Below are 19,929 nucleotides of genomic sequence, written 5' to 3'. Positions count from 1 at the left end.
GCCGTTCCCACAGGGCCTATAGCTGGTAGATCTACTGGTTGTGATGCTAAAAGTAACCGATGCAACTCGTCGCTCATAAAAGAGGACCCTTGATCACTGTGGTTTGGGTACCTGAATAGGGTAAAGATGCACAAAGCTCTCTGTGCTCCCACTATTGAATAGGCAGTTAGAGAGATGACCATTTACTTCGACCTCCATCATCGAATGGGCGAGCTGGTGGGGGTTGACCTGGTCAAGTACAGTACCCGGTTGTTGTCCGATTCTGACTGCCAAGTTGGTGCCTGCGACCCGCGCTGGTAGGATGGTGGCTTTCAAGGTGTGCACGTGGTGCTGTTGCTCGGGGACAGAAGTGACGCCGGCCAAGTTGCCGGCCCCCTTTGCCTGCACACAGCATTGCTAGGGAGAGATGAAGGTCTGGACTTAACAGTCTTTGGTATAGTGTCCTAAGCACACCGCCTCCTTGGCTGGGCAGTGCTTCTGGGGATGTTTCTGTTGGCTGCAGAAATAGCACTTTGTGTGCTTGGCAGCGGCAGAGGTGAAGTCATGGCACCCCTGCGTGGAGGCGGCTTGGGACCCCACATCTCAAGATGGCAGTGCTCACGTTCCCATAAGATGGTTGTGTTGTTGGAGGAGAATGAGTGAGGGGCGCTGGAGAAGTGATAACTTTCTGACTGCCTTACGGAAGACAAGAGTTAAAGAATTTCATGATTGTTACATTCTAAATTTAGTATTACATGACAATAATGGAACCTTTACCTTTCATAAAGTTACAGATGCTGGTGGTGTGCATTTCTATTGCTGATGGACTACAAGGTATTACCAATGCCCAGAGTTGAGTTTGTTCTGTTAGGCACCACGCAGTGCAATGTTCTTAGTATCAAGAAGGAATTGTCTCCACAAGAACTATGAAGTACTCATATCTAATGATATCATGGCCAGATTCATCGGTCACGTGTAGATTGGCAACAACCAGGTCAGGTAGATTTCTAACTCCTGTTGTTTTACTTCTGATCCACCACAGACCTGGTCTGGCAGTAGTTATCTTCTGGACTTGTCTGGTTTGGTCAGTTGTAGTTCTACTAAGTAACATCATTGAAGTTCTCTCTTCAGAGTATAGTCTGTGCCTTTCCTATTTTCAGTGCTTCCTCCAGTATTTATTGTGGAGGAGCCCAAATTTAGCAGCTGAGAAAAAACAATACATGGTAATTGGCAGGAGGCTTCCTTGTCTATGAGGCCAATGGCAAGGCCATTGCCTCTTGCATGTACACAACTGTTCTGGATTCCTGGGCAGAATTGTCCTGCTCGTGCAATTGTGATGGAGGAATCTGCTTCATTGGCAGTCTGTTATGATTCTGTCAGGATGATGGCTTGGTTGGGAGGCCAGCTCTCCCTGTCTAGACAACAGTCTCCTGATATTTGAGGATCTTGTAAGGCTCACTGAATTAGGAATGACATTGTGTCAAAGTTGGTGGAAGGTTCTTCTGGAGCATCATGTCTGGTTTTGTTCTTTCTCTGCAGCTATCATATAATTGAATAGCTGGTGGACCATTTCAGGTAGCTTTAGAGTCATGTGGATCACACTGAGAAGGATGAACAAAAAGGGATTTAATTCAGTGGTTTGCAACCTTTTTCCTCCACTCACATACTACTTTAAGTCATCACAGAGCACCTATGAGATGGAGTAGGAAAAGAAGGTTGAGAATCACTGAATTTGATGGATCTGCAAACAATGAAGTAGTTTTTTCAAAAATGAAGAATATTTTTAAAAAATCCAACTCAGTCATTGAATTTTTTGCCATGGTGGATTTGAATTTGGGTTCCTGGATTGTTAGTCCAGGCCTTGATTGTTAGATCAGCAACCTAACCCTGTATTGATCATACCTATTGCTAACTTGCACAAAACCAGATGCCAGGTGTTCACAAGCTTGGTATCATGCCATCACAAAAAGCAGCTCCTGCCTTGCCAACAACTGCTGAATCCCATATTCATCGTCTCATCTCTGAATTCATTCTCTGAGATTGGTGTTGTTCAAGAATCCACGACATGTATCCTCATTTCCACCCCTGTTTACACATCACTCCTGTCCCCACTTATTCGAGGTTAAGCAGTAACATTTTTTCTCTGATTTTCCAATGCTACATTGGTCTTGATTCTCCCCATCTCTGTAATCTATTCCAGCCCTACAACCAGAGGCTATGGGCTTTTAGTTAAGTTTGAATTTAAATGTTCCACTGTTAGCAATTGTATTTTAGTTAAGGTGCTGAGGTCTGGAGTTTCCTCCCTCGCAACTTTGCTTTCTGCTTCTAAGTGCTCCTGAAAACCAAAGTATATGTACATCACCCAAACATCTTTCTGTGGGAACATTGTGATATTTTACGATGTTAAAGATAATTGCCAGCTGCTATTGATGTTGTTGAAGCCACAATACAAATACCTGTCCTTTATAACTGTATTAAGAGCAACGATAATTTTTTTGTGTTTAATCATCTTTGGTATTATAATTTTATTTTTCACCAAATAAAAACTGTCGTGGAAATGTAATCACAATGTTATGTGGGTGTGGATTTTTGCCTGGCAGATTTGTACTAATCTCCAACATGACATGTTCAAAAGGAGGATTTGATTGTTCAAACATGTTAAAATTTAAACATTTCCAATAGATAGTTCCTGAAAATACGATTCATTTTCTGAACAAAGATAGCAGGATGTTAGATTGAACTGGGGTCAACGAGGGCACTGCGTGGGTTCAGAACATTCTGAGAACAGAGAGCTGCCACAGGTAGTGGCCCATATTGGTACTAATGGTAAAGGTAAGAAGGAATATGTGGTCCCGCAGAATGATTTTAGGGAGCTGAAGAGTAAGTTTAAAAACCAGGACTTCCAGGGTTGCAACCTCAGGATTGTGATAGTGAGGCAAAAAAATGGAAGACCGTACAATTTAACGTATTTCTAAGGAGCTGGTGCAGGAGGGAGGCATTTGTCTATAGGATCATTGGGCTTTTTTTCAGGACAGGTGGGACCTGCCCAACTTATTCCTGATCTAGATGGGAACCAATAGCTTCACAGGAAAATTTACTTGTTCTACTCAAGAAGGTCTAAACTAAAGCTAAGGGGGAGGCAGTGGGAAGTAGAGTAGTGGGCAGCAAGTGGAAGGGTTGAAGGGAAGGAAGGCAGATGCTAGGTTAAATAAGGATGGGAAGGAACAGGCAAATGGTCGCAGTGAGACTGATTGGCTGCAGCGTGTTTATTCTAATGAAAGGAGTATTGTGGGTAAGGCAGATCGACTTAGAGCCTGGATCAATACTTGGAAATATGACAGGGATGCAAGGGGACAGGATTGGCAGCCCAATGTTCCTGGATTTTGTCATTTTATGAGGAATAGAGAGATAAGAGGTAAGAGCACTGCTTTGCTCATCACGGAAAATGTAGGAGCTGCACTCAGAAATATGGAATGCTTGCCTTCATTGGGTGCTGCACTTGGAGTACTGCTTGGAACTTTGGACATCCCCTTACAGGATGTAGAGGCTTTAGAATAGGTACACAAGAGGTTTACCAGGCTGTTGCCAGGTTGAGAGGGTATGAATTATGGGGAGAGGTTAGACAGAGCTTGGAGTACAGGAGCATGAGGAGTTTATAAAATCAGAGACAATGAACGGGTAGTCCGTCAGTATCTTTTCCCCAGAGGATGTGTGCTTCAGGTGAAGGGGAGAAATTTTAAGGGAGATATGCAGATTTCTTTGTGTGTGGAATGAGCTGCCAGAAATAGTGGTGGAAGTAGAAACATTTGCAGCATTTAAATTGCCTCAAGATAGACACATGAATAAGAAGGGGATGGAGGGATATTTATCAAATGCAAGCAGCAAAGTTTCAGTTTGATTTGGACAGCATATTCAGCACAGACATGTGGATTGAAGGATATGTTCTGTACTGCTCTAGTTATGTTCCACAAGCATATTTTAAATATACCGTTAGCATCCAAGGCCCAGATAAGTTATTGCATGGAGATAGCAGAGACCAACGATTCTGAATCGAACTGGGTGGATGTTATGGTGTCTCACTCAGCTAAAAAAAAAAGAGCGGCAAGGATATGAATGGTGTAATTGTGTGGCGATGGATCAAGCAGAACAAGAAAGGATATTCGATCACAAACTCATCGTACATTAGGAATGTTGATTAGTTGCTTCAGAACTGTGGGTAAAAATCTGATTGAATTAATAAATAAAAAATGTATTCACAAGTTGGAAGAATAAGGACATTGGAAAGGAATTTGGAGACTTAGTTTTGTGAAGAGTGATGCATCAAAGCTGATTTTTATTTTAGCAGCAGACATGTAGAATTATTTGTAGAAGTGTACATGTTTGTAAATGAAAGAAGTGATTCAGCCAAGGACACCTTTGTGACTCTGTGCAATCAATCTCCTAACAAGCATGTTCCACGATCCCACTATAGCCCTCTTAGTACCCAATGTGCATCCCATTTGATCCAAAAGATCCAGGGCCTGCAGAGGTGAGAGGGGCAAGGACATGATCACCCCACATAATTATTCTGATAGCCATGGTGCATGGGTTAAACATGCTGCACTAAAATGGGTCATCTTAAATTCTTGATGACCCAAAAATAAGAGTTCCTTTATTGCCTTTCACCAAGGGGCATGGGAGACTGAGTACTGAGTTTATGGAATTTTGTTTCCCCTGCAGAAACAAATTTACACTATTAATAATAAAGTTATTTTAGTTGTTTTTGTTTGAAGTTCCTTCTTCAAGTTAGGGTCATCAGCATCTATCAAGTTGAAGTTAAAAAAAATGGTAATGTAAGGATTTCAGAAATTTTGTTTGCATGAAGAATTTTCGGAGCATAAATCGTTGGCACAAGGGACAATGAAGAAAGAGGTCATTGCAAGGGTTTGCCCAGGAATTTAAGATGACCCATTTTAGTGCAGCATGTTTAACCTGTGCACCATGGCTACCAGAACAATTATTTGGGGTGATCATTTCCTTGCCCCTCTCACCTCGGCAGGCCCTGGATCTTTTGCAGGTCCCATTGATCTAACGACTCTTCATCCTCAAGGAAGATTCCATGCAACCTCGACAGGCATTGCACCATGCCCCCATCACTTCTCCCACACTATGGTGACCATGTTCCTTTATATAAACTCTAAAGTAGTGTTTGTATAGCATTATTTAATTATACCCTTGTGCTACAACCTTCTGCTACTGCTTGTTGCTGACTCATTGGGCACTGTCAGTATTGGAAAGCCTAACTGTACTCAATTTATAGGAATTAACATCATTTTATCCAGAAGTAAAACAAATACAAACAATATTTAATAGGAAATAAATCAGAATGCAAGCCAGGCATTATCTGGCAAGAGGACAAAAGTTATCGTTCAAGATTGATGACTTTTTATTCAATTTATGATCAGTAAATTGCACAGGGTATTTGCTCCATTTGTGCGTTGGCGTTTTGAAGGATCTAACCAACTGGTCCCACTTTCTGCTCTTTAGCCAGAGTTCTGCAATCTTTCTGTAAGATTACAAGAGTTTTCCAGTCCATCCTTGTCTGTTGAATTCAAGAATTAAACCAAGAATTCTTTGTTTGTCCACAGCCACGTTTCTTTTCACTAAAAATGTCACATTCCTCTTTTCTCATGAAATGTTTTACCTTATTAAGTGAATTTGCTTCCCGTCCAACCATTCTGCTAACCTGTCATTTTTATTGTTTTCCCCCATGTTGCTTTTATTGTAGAGAAATCACAAACTAATTTAATTTTTGATTGACAGACTGTAAAATTGACAGCAAGGTTTTCCTGGTTGCTATATTTAGGTATTAAATGTATTTGAGCGAATTCAAGAATAAAAATAATAACAACATTTTTTCGGGGGGGGGGGAAAGAGGGGAATGCTTTGTTGTCTGTCTTACATGTTGTTTGGGACAAGAAACTTTTACCAAGGTTCCTGAGTCTGGGATTTGACAAATTCCAACAGGCTTCCTTTCAGATTGCAATAAACTGTCCAAGGCCAGCACGAGTTTGTAGCAGGCTTTAGTTAAGTTGGTTTCAGTAACCTAGGTATCTTTGTGAATTTTCTTGTATGTATAACAGGAAATGGGATTGTTATTGCATTATTTAACTGCATTCTACCCTGCCAATCATCCCTCTGCTTTGAAAAGGATTTATGGCACTTGTCTGGCTTCTCAATGTCCCAACTCCCTCTCTCATCCCATCAACATAAGGATTAAAGTCTGGATCTTCACAGGAATCATGTAATAAGAGACTGTGGGTTTTCAATGAAAATCAGCCCTTGGGAGAAAGTTGTCACTGGTGCTGAATGGGGACTGGGCCAATTTATCATAACCTCTTGGTTCTGAAAGCAATAAAGGAGCAATAACAAAAGATTAAGTGCCTCTTTAAACTTGTGCATCAATGATAATTTGACACACCCTTCTGAGCAATCATTTGACAGCTTAGATTGTAAATCTTATGATTAAGACACATTGCACAATCAAACATGCCTTTCGTGCAACGTTCTGCTGAGGACACCATAAAAAGAAATAATGGATAATGTCATAGGGTGTGGAAAATTCTTATTAAATTCCTGTTAAGATTTTATTTGGTATTTTATTTTACCTGGTTCCCTTGTATCATATGGATATGAACAGATTCTAGTGCAAATGTAACTAAAATCTTTCCAAAATTGCAGATTAGATAATCTGAGGATTTTTTTGGGCCAGCTAATGGTGCTGAATGAGGAGCAGGAACAGAGATGACAACAGCAGCATGGGGGAATTTGGAGGGGCTATCCATGTGGGCCCAGGTCAGCTGGGGAGAGGCACAAGTGCAGTAGATTGTCTGTGGAGAGTTGTTTGGGGAAGGAGCCTGCCCTGATGATGCTTAATCCCAAGGCTGGATTGCATCAAATATCAGATCAAGTGAGAAGAATTAACTCACCCACTGACTACCAAAGTTGGATGTCAATGAAGAGAGAAACATTTCAGGACATTGACGTTAAATTAGATATTAGTAAACATATTTTAATTTCACCTTCATTACATCCATATTCTGCCAAGTGAAGTATGGATTCATTTGGCAATAAACTGTGTCTTTAATTTTGAACATTTCAAATATCACTAACCCAGGTAGCTGTTTTTTCCCCAAAATGTTGGTTTTGTATACTTGCATCAGTTTTAATGAGGGTCACATTTCACCATTTAATGTTGGCATTCGTGTTCTTTAAGATAGTTTCCCCATGAAAATTACCATTGCCATTTACTACCATTTTTATAAGAAATTTTATGGCAAATTTGAAATGAAGTGCAGCTGGACAAGGTTAGTCTTGGTTACATTAAATCACTTGCCATCAAAGAGGAGAATCATGATTTAATTTTATTGGATGTAGTAATGAACCAGAATTCTAGCATAACATTTAAATTGGTGGCTTGTTACTGTGAAGTACTGGATACAAGAACAACAGGAATTTAAATCAATTGTACTTCATGCAATCATTCATATTCCTTTGTGGATGTGTTAAAATCTTTAATCCTGCACACCAATACAGAAAGCAATTTAAGAAACATTGCTTAAGAACCTAAAATTAATTTCAATTGCTTTGAAAGTGAAAATGCAAACATGGTATTTCTAAAAGTATATTTAAATATTTGCTGTTTTTGAATAAATGAATGTCAAACATTCAGGGAACAGAGTTAAGAAGGTCTTTCAGAAAGTTGTTAGGATCTTCAATTTCTGTTAAGAGACCTGTAAAAAGTGAACACAATACAAAATCTTTGATCAATTGGCCACTGTGGGGATTTGCCTAATATAAAACATTGCTGGATGAAAAAGAACGTTTAAACATTTGAAGGGTAGGAATTGAGGTATATTAAAGCAAATCTCTCAGAATAACAAAACACACACAACCTGAACTTTGAATTAAGGTGTTTGTTTGCTTGCCACATGTTTTACTGTGATTCCCTTTTTGAAAGGAAAGGGAATCACAGTAAAAGCCATTCTTTTATCTTCTTGAAGTCCATAATCAATTAGAATAATACATTGTTGCTGGTTTTAACTTGTGAAGAAAACTTTGATGATATTTGTCTCATGTGGACCATGGAAATTTAAGGGTTAGTATTAGAATAGCTTGCATTTCTGTTTGACTAAAGGAAGGATATTCATGCACAATATTAATTTGAATACCAACCTGCAGCATCTAAGAATTCAGCAAAGGATTCGGCAGTCATGAACTCATCCTGGAAAGTTTTGAGTGATCGGTCTGTTGACTCGTAAATCGGCATGTCGTTGTGTCTAATGTATTCAGCAAGAGAGTAGGACCAGCCACCCTCGGTGTTACTTGTTGGAACCTTCTGTTGTGGGAAAGTATAAAAAGTCTTAAAATCACAATTTTTACGTTAAAGATGTTACTTGTAGATAATGATGCAGAATCTGCAAGAACATTTTTAACTTAACAAGTCAAAGAGTAATAAGCTTTTACAAAGTGTTACAATCTCTATTATTCAACTCAAAAACCATTGACTGGGTTCCAATTTGGAGTTAAACCTGTGGGTAGTAAATTTACTTGCATCAGAACTTAGGTATTTCAAAAGTTTTGTCTGGAATAACAATATTTTCCTTGCAAATACCCAAGCTCCACCACTATGAGCTCAAATTCAGCTCTGTGTAGAATTCATCAGGTCAACACGTCTGTACCAACAAACATCATACCTTGAAAATGCCATAAATAAGATCCACTAATCCCCAGCAGAGCAGTGCAGGACGGTATACAGAATATTCCTTCACAGACTTGTCTGATAACCTGAAAAAAAAAATCAAGGCATTTCATTAACAAAGAAGATTTCTTATAACTACTCCAAAAGATGCAACTTTATTTTTGTACTTAGGAGAAGTAGAAAGAATAGCAAAAGAATGGTTCATGAAGTATCCCTTAATCTTTCAAAGAAATTTAACCTGTATATATGATGACCAAAATTTGGCAAAGCAGAAAATAACATTGCTAAATGTATATTCTTGGTGGTTGGGGTTCATCTTCCTTTTTTTTTTAAATTAAAAAAAAAAATTTCACACTATTAACCATATTAACCAAAATACACACAAAAATTTCCCTCTTGAATATAAACTGGCATTTTCTCCCCTTTTTCCCCCCTCCCTCCTTCCCACCCCCCTCCCTACCCACTAAACATTCAACATATACAATCCAATAAACCCATTAAACAATGTCATCACACAATGAAAATAAAACAAGAAAATTGTGTCATCTACTTTTATACACTGTGTCTGTTCATTTCGTCTTCTTCTCATTCTATCATTTTAGAGGGTGGAGGTCCGCGGTAGGCCCTCTCTTTTATGTTCCATGTACAGTTCCCAAATTTGTTCGAAAACTGTAACTTTATTTTTTTAAATTATATGTTAGTTTTTTCCAATGGAATACATTTATTCATTTCTATGTACCACTGCTGTATTCTCAGGCTCTCTACTGATTTCCAGGTTGACATTATACATTTTTTTGCTACAGCTAAGACTATCATAATAAATCTTTTTTGTGCTTCAACCAATTTGAGGCCTAATTCTTTACTTTTTATATTACTTACAAGAAAGATCTCTGGATTTTTTGGTATGTTTGCTTTTTGTGATTTTATTTAATACCTGATTTAGATCTTCCCAAAACTTTTCTACTTTCTCACATGCCCAAATTGCACGTACTGTTGTTCCCTTTACCTTCTTACAGCGAAAACATCTATCTGTTACTGTTGGGTCCCATTTATTTAACTTTTGGGGCGTGGTGTATAGCCTGTGTACCCAATTATATTGTATCATGCGTAACCTCGTGTTTATTGCTTTTCATCCTCATTAGCGATACTTCTTCCACTCTTCACCACAATCATGAATTTCAGTTTCCTGGCCCCAACAATATAATTCTACTTGCCACATTTTCATAAGATCCATTCCTGACCACTATTTTACAGGCAATAGACTTGCAACCTGTTGCTGTGGCTATCCCTCGTAGCCGAGGATTATGGCCTTTGTTCCATTAATCCATAGAGCAAAGATGCCTGTGCGTGTATTTGTTTAATTCCAAGAAGCACATGATACTTCACAAATCAACCAATTTATTCGAATTACATGAAAACCATAACAATTGAAGCTGATGGATTTGTTGCAGCCTTTGTCTGCCTTCACACCTGTTGAGTACGGAGTAATTGCATCACTGAGGATTGTTCTTTGTCAGGGACCTAACCTTCGACCTTACCACCATGGGTGACCCTACCAGGAGCATAGTTCCAGACAGCATCACAGGACCACACAAGATTCTCCACCATGACAAGGTGACAATCCATGGCAACCTATAACCACTGCAACAACATTGTACCTTGCCTACAATTCCTCCAAACTGAAAATTCAGACATCCATATCAGCAGTTTCAACTGGGGTGAATCTCTGCTAAGCTGCCTGTCTTCCCTCTGGCAAGCCTTGCTGTACTAACATTGGCTGTGCATTATCTCTAACATTAAAGACATTCCCCTTAGGTATAACTGTCTATGCACCCATTGTCTTTCATTATTGTACCATAGGTTTCTGCTAATAAAAGCCATGAATATTGTTTGACCGCATCGTCTTTGTCTACTTCATCAACTGGCACTACATCAACATGTCCATTGCCACTTATTTCTTGCAAAGTTCTGCTTTGACCACCTCTGCTCCATTCTTGCAGAATAAGGATCAAATTGTGCTTGTTTTCTCTTTCTACCACATCAGTAATATCCAAGGAATAATTGTGTTTACTCTCCAACACCTCCAAGGGAATGCAATCACCAGAAACATTCTTTTGCATTCTGAAAGGACCATTCCCAACAGAATAATCCGATTAATTCTTCCACCTTTACCAATGATCAGCCTTTGTCCTGTGGCATCTACCTCTGCAAAGCAGATTCACCACCTGCTTTTTTTTTTTTACCTTATCTCCCTCCCCCACCCCCTTCACTGTCCAGAATCAATACACTCTGTCCATAAAGTAATGTATTTCTTTCAACCTTATTTCAACGAGTGTTGTTTTGTTTAAAAAAAAACTTTTTCAGTCCCCAAGTATAAATTGGCATCCTTCAATATTTTTATGTAGGGCACCATGAGCCTGAGAAACAGAATATCCATTTGGGTAAATGGAAGTCTTCGGAGGTTGGCAATGAGTTCAACAATTTCATATAAAACAGCATTCCAAAATATGATTTGCAAATTTTCAGTATCCCTACCCAATTTTTACTGCATTGCACCATCATTCTGATTATTATTTGGTCTCTCCAAGTCTCAACCCCATCCACATAAAATTACAAATGGGTATACAAAGTACATCAGAAACATATCTACAAAAGCTGAAGAATCAGACAAAGCCAAGCTCAAATATGAAGAACTCTGTGGAAGAATATTTTTTGAACATTTTATTTAAGAATTTTAAAAAAATATTCATGTATACATAATTAATAAAACTAAAATAAGTACAAATGTGGTAAATATAAAAAGAAATCCCCAAAAAACCATCGTTGGTCCATCTGCATCCCCACCCCAAAAGTATCAAGGAAAGAAGAAAGGAGAGAAAAGGAAGTTAGGAGAATGCCAAAAAGAAAATATAAATCTCAATACAATATTGAAACTGAGGGCTACCAACAAGGCAGGCTTTCAGAGAGCCTTCAAACCAGCATACTGTAATTATGGGTTCCATATTTTCAATAAAAAAATTATATTTATTATGTAAATTATGTTATTTTCTTGTGAATACAAGAACACAATTTAGCACGCCATCTCTCCATCCCTAAATCCATATCTGATTTCCAAGTAAAGGGTATGCACTTTCTAGAAACACCTAAAGTTAATCATAAAAATTCAATTTGATACATAGTTAATCTTAATTTAGGACTAACCACTTTAACATTACCCAAGAAAAATAGCATCGGATCCTGTGGGAGTTAACCCTTAATATTTTCTCCAAAATTTTTTTTTTAAACCTCTAACCAAAAAGGTTTTTTACTCTGGGACAACCCCAAATAGAATGGAAAAACAAACCAACTTCATGATCACATCTAAAACAAAAATATGATAATACTGGATTCAATTTTAAAAACATTTTTGAGGAGTTAAATATAATTGATGTAGAAAATTATATTGAACCAGTCTATACCAAACATTAATAATTTTCATCATATTTTCCTTACATAATTGTATCCATTCATTTTCATCTATTATTTAAATCAACCTCCCATCTTCATCTTGATTTATGAATTCCTAACTTAGGAGCTGTTTATTGAAAGTAATTTATACATCTCTGAAATAAACGTATTTATATCACCCTTACATATCAATGATTCTAATTCATTCTGTCTAGGTAGCATCAAATTATGATCTAACTTATCAAGCAAGAAAGCGCTAATTTAATAAAAAGTACTATTTGGAACATTAAATTTTTTCTTCATTCATTGAAAAGTAATAAATTTACCAGCTTCAAAACAATCTTCAACTTTCTTAATTCCCCATTTGACTCCAAATCCTCAAAAATTATTTATAGAAAAGGTCTTTTTTGATATAAAACATTTTCAAGAAATCAAACCTTTTCCACCTATTTTCCAATCAAATGTCTCTAGTTTCTGTAAACAATTTTGAATTCCATTTATAAATAAAATCTTGCATTGAATCTTCTGTTTTACTCAATTCTATTTTAACCCAAGCTGAGGATTTATCTAAATCAATCATCCCATCCATAAATTTCAATTGAGCGGGAGGAGTCACGTGATAGAGTAGTGGCCGGTCGGGGAACTCCAGCCCTCTCCAGAAAAGTAAAAAAAAGATAGAGAAAAAGCAAAGGCACAAACATAAAAATCAAAACAAAGTGAAAGTAAAAGTGTGGAGAAAAGCCAAAAACAAAGGGAAGAAAAGAAGAAGGAAAGACGTCGGAAGAAAGAGGCCTGCCGTGGAGAGAGAAGCCCGCTCCCTGAGGTCAGTCGAAGCCCCGAACTCGGGACTACAAAAATGGTTCACGGAGCCAAACAAAAGTGCGCAACCGTGCAAGACAAAAATAACACTGACGGGAGGGGGGACCAGCTGAGGAGTCGATCTCCACAGCTGAAACAGACAACTACAACACAACAGCAAGAGGAAAACACAGAAAATAACGAGAGCAAGAAAGAAGAGAGTAAAAATAAGAAATCAAAGAAACAACAGATGACCAACATCAAGACACTTCTAATAAAAATAAGAAGGCCAAAAATACCCAACAAAATAAAACAAACAACCCAACAAGAAAACCAGAAGAGACAGAGGTAAAGGACACAGATCCTGGAGTGGACTCAGAAGAAGAAGAGGAAGAACATAGAGAAATGGAAGATGAAGAGAAGGGCAAGTACATGGATATATTTTTTTTAAAGAATATATGGAAACAGTAAAAGAATGGCAGTCACAAGAATTCAGTGAAATAAAAAGAAGAATAAAAAGTACAGAAGAAAAAGTGAATACATTAGAGATCATGTCAGATATAGGAAAAAGAGTAGACAAGGAAGAACGAAAAACAGCCATAGAAATGGAAGTACATGACTTAAAAAAGAAATTAGAAGAATCTGATAAAAAAGTTAAAGAGACACAAGAGCTGTTAGCTCAGAAGATAGATATAATGGAAAATTATAATAGAAGAAACAATATAAAGATAGTGGGCCTTAAGGAAGATGAAGAGGGCAAAAATATGAAAGAATTTATAAAAGAATGGATCCCCAGGGTCCTAGGAAGACCAGAATTACAGGAAGAAATGGAAATAGAAAGGGCACACAGAACATTAGCCCCAAAACCACAACCACAACAAAAACCAAGATCCATTCTAGTAAAATTGTTAAGATATACAACAAGAGAAAATATATTGGAGAAAGCAATGAAGAAAATAAGAGAAGACAAAAAAAAACCACTGGAATTCAAGGGTCAAAAAATTATTTTCTATCCTGATATAAGTTTTGAACTCCTGAAGAGGAAGGAGTTTAATGCAGCAAAAACGACCCTATGGAAAAAAGGTTATAAATTTATGTTAAAATACCCAGCAGTACTTAAAATAGTTATTCCGGGGCAGCAAAACAGACTATTCTCGGATCCGGAAGAAGCACGAAAATTTGCAGAACAACTACAAAACAAACAGAGAGATGAAGAGATGTAATAAGAACAAAAATGACAACAAACTATATGTATGTGTCTATGTAGGTATATATATATATATGTATATGTGTGTATGTATCTAAGAAGGGAAAGAAAGGGAAGAAAGGAAGTAAGAAGGGAATTAAGAGAGTGACCTTTGTTATATATGAAGATTAAAATCTTTTCTGGGGGGCTGGGTGGGGAAGAATTACAGTCACTGCAAAATCAGTTGACGCTTGCAAGTGAATTCGCAAATCCAAATGGAGAGGGGAGATGTGGTTGCCCGACAAGGGACAAAGGGCAACTCAGGAAGGGGAGGGACTATTGGGGTTAAAGGAATTTTAGATATGAGAATAGTGGAAATATTTTATGTTTTAGAAATGTTGTCTTATAATGTGTTCAAAAAAAGAAAGCAGAAATGGATAAGAAGGGAAGGTGGTGATGAGGAAACGGAAAGGAAAGATAAACAAAGTATGAAATGGCTATGTTCAACTATATGACTTTAAATATTAATGGAATACATAACCAAATCAAAAGGAAGAAACTGTTAAATTTACTGAAAAAAGAAAAAATTGATACAGCATTCGTACAAGAAACACATCTAACTGAAGTGGAACACAAGAAATTAAAGAGAGATTGGATAGGACATGTAGCAGCAGCATCATATAATTCAAAAGCCAGAGGAGTAGCTATATTAATCAATAAAAATGTACCAATCAAAATAGAAGAGGAAATAATAGATCCAGCAGGGAGATATGTAATGATAAAATGTCAGATATATTCAGAATTTTGGAATTTACTCAATGTATATTCACCTAATGAAGAAGATCAAAAATTTATGCAAGATATCTTTTTGAAGATAGCAGACACGCAAGGGAACATACTAATAGGAGGGGATTTTAACCTTAATTTGGATTCAAACATGGATAAAAATGGAAAAATAACTAACAGAAAGAACAAAGTAACCAAATTTATAATTAAATCGATGCAAGAAATGCAACTTTTGGATATATGGAGGAAACAACACCCAAAGGAAAAGGAATATTCATATTATTCGGGCAGACATAAAACATACTCAAGAATAGACCTATTCCTGTTATCAGCTCGTATGCAAGACAGAGTAAGAAAAACAGAATATAAAGCTAGAATATTATCGGACCATTCACCCTTGATATTGACAATAGAGTAAGAGGACATCCCTCCAAGAATGTATAGATGGAGATTAAACTCCATGCTACTTAAAAGGCAGGATTTTAGAGAATTAATTGAAAGACAAATTAAAATGTACTTTGAAATAAATACGGAATCAGTGAAAGATAAGTTTATACTATGGGACGCAATGAAAGCGTTCATCAGAGGGCAAATAATAAGTTATGTAACTAAGATGAAGAAGGACTACAATCGGGAAACAGAACAGTTGGAAAGGGAAATAACAAATATAGAAAAAGAATTAGCAATAAAGGAAGATACAACTAAAAGAAGAGAATTGGCAGATAAAAAAATAAAATATGAAACACTACAAACATATAAAGTGGAGAAGAACACAATGAAGACAAAACAGAAATATTATGAACATAGGAGAAAAAACGCACAAAATTCTAGCGTGGCAGCTTAAGACAGAACAAACTAAAAGAATGGTATTGGCATTAAGGAAAAAGGACAAGCAAATTACATATAATCCAACAGAGATTAATGCAAACTTCAGGGAATTCTACGAGCAACTATATCAAACTGAAAACGAAGGGAAAGAAGACAAAATAGATGAATTTCTAACTAAAATTGACTACCGAAATTACAAACAGAGGAGCAAAATAAATTAATGAAACCATTTTAAATAGAAGAATTACAGGAGATAATAAAAAACTACTGAACAATAAAACACCAGGAGAGGATGGATTCCCAATAGAATTCTATAAAACATTTAAAGACTTATTAATTCCTCCCCTTCTGGAAGTAATCAACCAGACTGATAAAACATAAAGCATACCAGATTCATGCAAAACAGCAATAATTACAGTAATACCAAAGACAGGGAAAGATCCACTTGCACCAGCGTCATATAGACCAATATCTTTACTTAACACAGATTATAAGATAATAGCTAAACTATTAGCAAACAGATTAGCTGACTGTGTACCAAAAATAGTAAATCTAGACCAAACTGGATTTAGTAAAAAAAGACGAACAACAGACAATATCTGTAAATTTATTAACTTAATTCATGCAGTAGAAGGAAATAAAACTCCAACAGTAGCGGTTGCTTTAGACGCAGAGAAGGCCTTTGACAGAGTAGAATGGAATTATTTATTCAAAGTATTACAAAAATTCATCTTACCAGAGAAATATATTAATTGGATTAAAGCATTATATAAGGGGCCATTGGCGAAAGTGACAGTAAATGGATATATATCAAAACAATTTAACTTAAGCAGATCAACAAGGCAGGGATGTCCACTATCTCCCTCACTGTTCGCGTTAGCTATAGAACCACTAACAGAACTGATAAGAACAGAAAATAAAATAAAAGGGATAAAAATAAAAGAGAAGGAATATAAAATCAGTCTATTTGCAGATGACGTTATAATATACTTAACAGAACCAGAAATATCAATAAAAGAATTACATAGGAAATTGAAGGAATATGGAGAAGTGTCGGGGTTCAAGATCAACGCAAATAAAAGTGAAGCAATGACAATGAATAATGCGGATTTCTCAAAGTTTAAGAGAGAATCGCCATTTAGATGGCAAACACAAACAATGCAATACCTAGGTATACAAATAAATAAAAACCTCGGCCATCTATATAAACTCAATTACCATCCATTAATGAAAAAATTACAAGACGTCTTAGAGCATTGGAAAGACTTACCACTAACACTGATAGGAAGGCTAAACTGTATTAAAATGAACATTTTCCCAAGGATACAATACCTATTTCAGTCATTACCAATATGCCTAACAGAGAAATTCTTCAAGGATTTAAAGAAAATGATAAAGAAATTTTTATGGAAAGGGGGGGAAACTGAGGATAGCACTAGATAAATTAACAGAATGGTACAAACAAGGAGGCTTACCACTACCAAACTTTAAAAATTATTATAGAGCCACACAATTAAGATACCTATCAGATTTTTATCAAACAAGGGAAAAACCAGATTGGACCAGATTAGAACTAGATAAAATAGGGGAGAAGATACCTGAACATATACTATATAAATGGGATGAAAAATTGGTACAACGTAGGAATTCACCGGTATTGCATCATCTGCTCAACATTTGGAAGAAGATTCATGTAGAAAGAAATAAAACAAATTACCAACTACCAAAACTAATATTGACGCAAAATCAGCTAATCCCTTTTACAATAGATAACCTTTCCTTTAGAGAATGGGAGAGAAAAGGGATCAAAAGAATAGAAAATTGTTTTTCGGGAAATAAGAATACAATGTTATGAGATGTTATACAATGTTGGGTGTTATGAGAAATACAATAATCATGAGGTTACGTATGATACAATATAATTGGATACACAGGCTATACATCACACCTCAAAAGTTAAATAAATGGGACCCAACAGTATGAGACAGATGTTTTCGCTGTAAAAAGGAAACGGGAACAACAATTCATGCAATTTGGACATGTGAGAAAGTGGAAAAATTTTGGGAAGATGTAAACCAGATATTAAATAAAATCACAAAAAGCAATATACCAAAAAACCCAGAGATCTTCCTACTAAGTAATCTCAGAAACAAAGAAATTGGACTCGATTTGGATGGAGCACAAAAAAGATTTGTTATGATAGCCCTAGCTATAGCAAAAAAATATGTATTATGTCAACTTGGAAATTAGAAGGTAACTTGAGAATACAACAATGCTATATAGAAATGAATAAATGTATTCCATTGGAAAAAATAACATATAATTTAAGAAATAATATTACAATATTCGAACAAATATGGGAGCCATACATGAAACACAATAGAGAAATACTACCGTGGACTTCCACCACCTAAAATGACAGAAGGAGAAGATAATGAAAAGAACTGACTCAGTAAAATTTCTTGTTTACTTTTATTAAGTGACAACATTGTTTAATGGGTTTAATGTATCTTATAGTTTGAACTTTAAATAAATGGGAAAAGGAGTGAGGGAGGGGGAAAAGGGGGAGAAAACGACACTGTATATATTTAAGAAGAAAAATGTCTGTATGTATCTTGGTCAATATGGTTTATAGTGTGAAAAATAAAAAAAATTAAAAAAAAACAAAAAAAATTTCAATTGAACTGCTCCATAATAATTCTTATAATGGGGAAGTTGCAAACCTCCTACTTCAAATTTCTAAGTTAATTTTCCCGAAATGACTATAGCCATCTTTTCACAAAAATTCCTAATAAGCAAATGTAAATCTTTAAAGAAATTTTGAGGAATCCAACAAGGAATTGACTGAAAAAGATATTGAACCTTTGGAAAAATATTCATTTTTTTTACAATTTACTCCACCTATTAAAGATATGGACAAATCATTCCACCTATTTAAATCTTCCTTAATTTTATTAAGGTAAATAATTCTGTTTATATAGATTATTTAAATCATTATCAACTTTAATCCCCAAATATTTAATTCCATCATTTTACCACTTAAATCAAGTAAATTCTCTACATTGAATATAATCCCCTTTAACCAAGGGCATAATTTCAGTTTTGTCCCAATTAATCTTACAACCTAATATTTCACCATATTCTTCCAACCTTATATATAATTGATGCAAAGAATTTATAGGATCTGTCATATAAACCAAAACATCAGCAAATAAATTAATCTTATGTTCCTCTTGACTAGCTTTTATTTCCTTAATACGAGAATCTTGTCTTATGAACTCTGCTAAAGATTCAATTGCTGAAACAAAGCTGGAGATAAAGGACATCCTTGTCTACTTGATCTAGTCAGTGGAAAAGCAGAAGAAGTTTGTCCATTCGTTACAACTTTAGCAGAGGGATTTTTATATAAAGTTTTAACCCAATTAATGAATGTAAATCAAAAAACAAATTTTTCTAAACAACCTAAATAAATAATTCCATTCTAATCTATCAAAGGTCTTCTCAGCATCTAAAGTAACCGCTACCGGTAAATCACCTTTGAGATATATGTAATAAATTAATCAATCTAGCAATATTATCAGCAGAATGGCTTAAAAAAAAATTGATCCTTACAACTTAAATTTGGTAGATATCTAGCCACTCTATTAGCCAAAACTTTAGCTATAATTGTATAATCCACATTTAATAAAGATATTGACATATATGATTCACTTTTTAACAAATTTCTATCTTTTTAAGGCATCACAGTTATAAATGCATTTCAAAAAGATTCTGGTAGAAAATGGGTTTCTGATGCCTGTTTCAACACCTCCATAAAAGGAGGTATTAAATAAATCTCTAAATTTCTTATAAAATTCAGGCAGAAAACCATCATCCCCTGGTGACTTACCACTTTGCAAAGAATTAAGAGCCCCAGTGATTTCTCTTACCGTAAATGGAGCATCTAAATCTTTCTGATCTTGACAATCCAAGGCAGACAGACTGCTAATCTTAGACAAAATTTTATCAATTTTAACTTCATCACTATCAAACTGAGATCTATACAAATTAAAATAAAAATCTTGAGGTTTGTAAGTAATTTTATTAGAATTCTTTTTAAGAGCATTAATTGTTCTAGAGGTTTGTTTTACCTTCAATTGGCAAGCCAAAACCTTATACACTCTTT

General features: G+C 35.9%; 1 protein-coding gene across 8 annotated transcripts in view; it reads right to left on the bottom strand.

Moving 5' to 3' along the window:
• Positions 1 to 5,303: 5,303 nt before the first annotated feature.
• Positions 5,304 to 19,929, bottom strand: part of ubr4 (ubiquitin protein ligase E3 component n-recognin 4) — a 220,003-nt gene continuing 205,377 nt past the window's right edge. For 7 of the 8 annotated variants that reach the window (XM_069918722.1, XM_069918723.1, XM_069918726.1 and 4 more), the window contains 3 exons: positions 8,715 to 8,805; positions 8,194 to 8,356; positions 7,362 to 7,751 (listed from right to left, as the gene is read on the bottom strand). In XM_069918722.1, the coding sequence (XP_069774823.1) occupies positions 7,687 to 7,751; positions 8,194 to 8,356; positions 8,715 to 8,805 (319 nt within the window). In that variant the 3' untranslated portion in view covers positions 7,362 to 7,686. Of the gene's footprint in view, positions 5,561 to 7,361; positions 7,752 to 8,193; positions 8,357 to 8,714; positions 8,806 to 19,929 lie in introns of those variants that run through there. The other variant, XM_069918724.1, reaches the window with a different exon arrangement.

Source organism: Narcine bancroftii, chromosome 2 (assembly GCF_036971445.1).
Source record: "Narcine bancroftii isolate sNarBan1 chromosome 2, sNarBan1.hap1, whole genome shotgun sequence".
Classification (NCBI taxonomy): domain Eukaryota; kingdom Metazoa; phylum Chordata; class Chondrichthyes; order Torpediniformes; family Narcinidae; genus Narcine; species Narcine bancroftii.
Note: the sequence above shows the minus strand (reverse complement) of the source record. Positions and strands in the feature narration are given on the sequence as shown.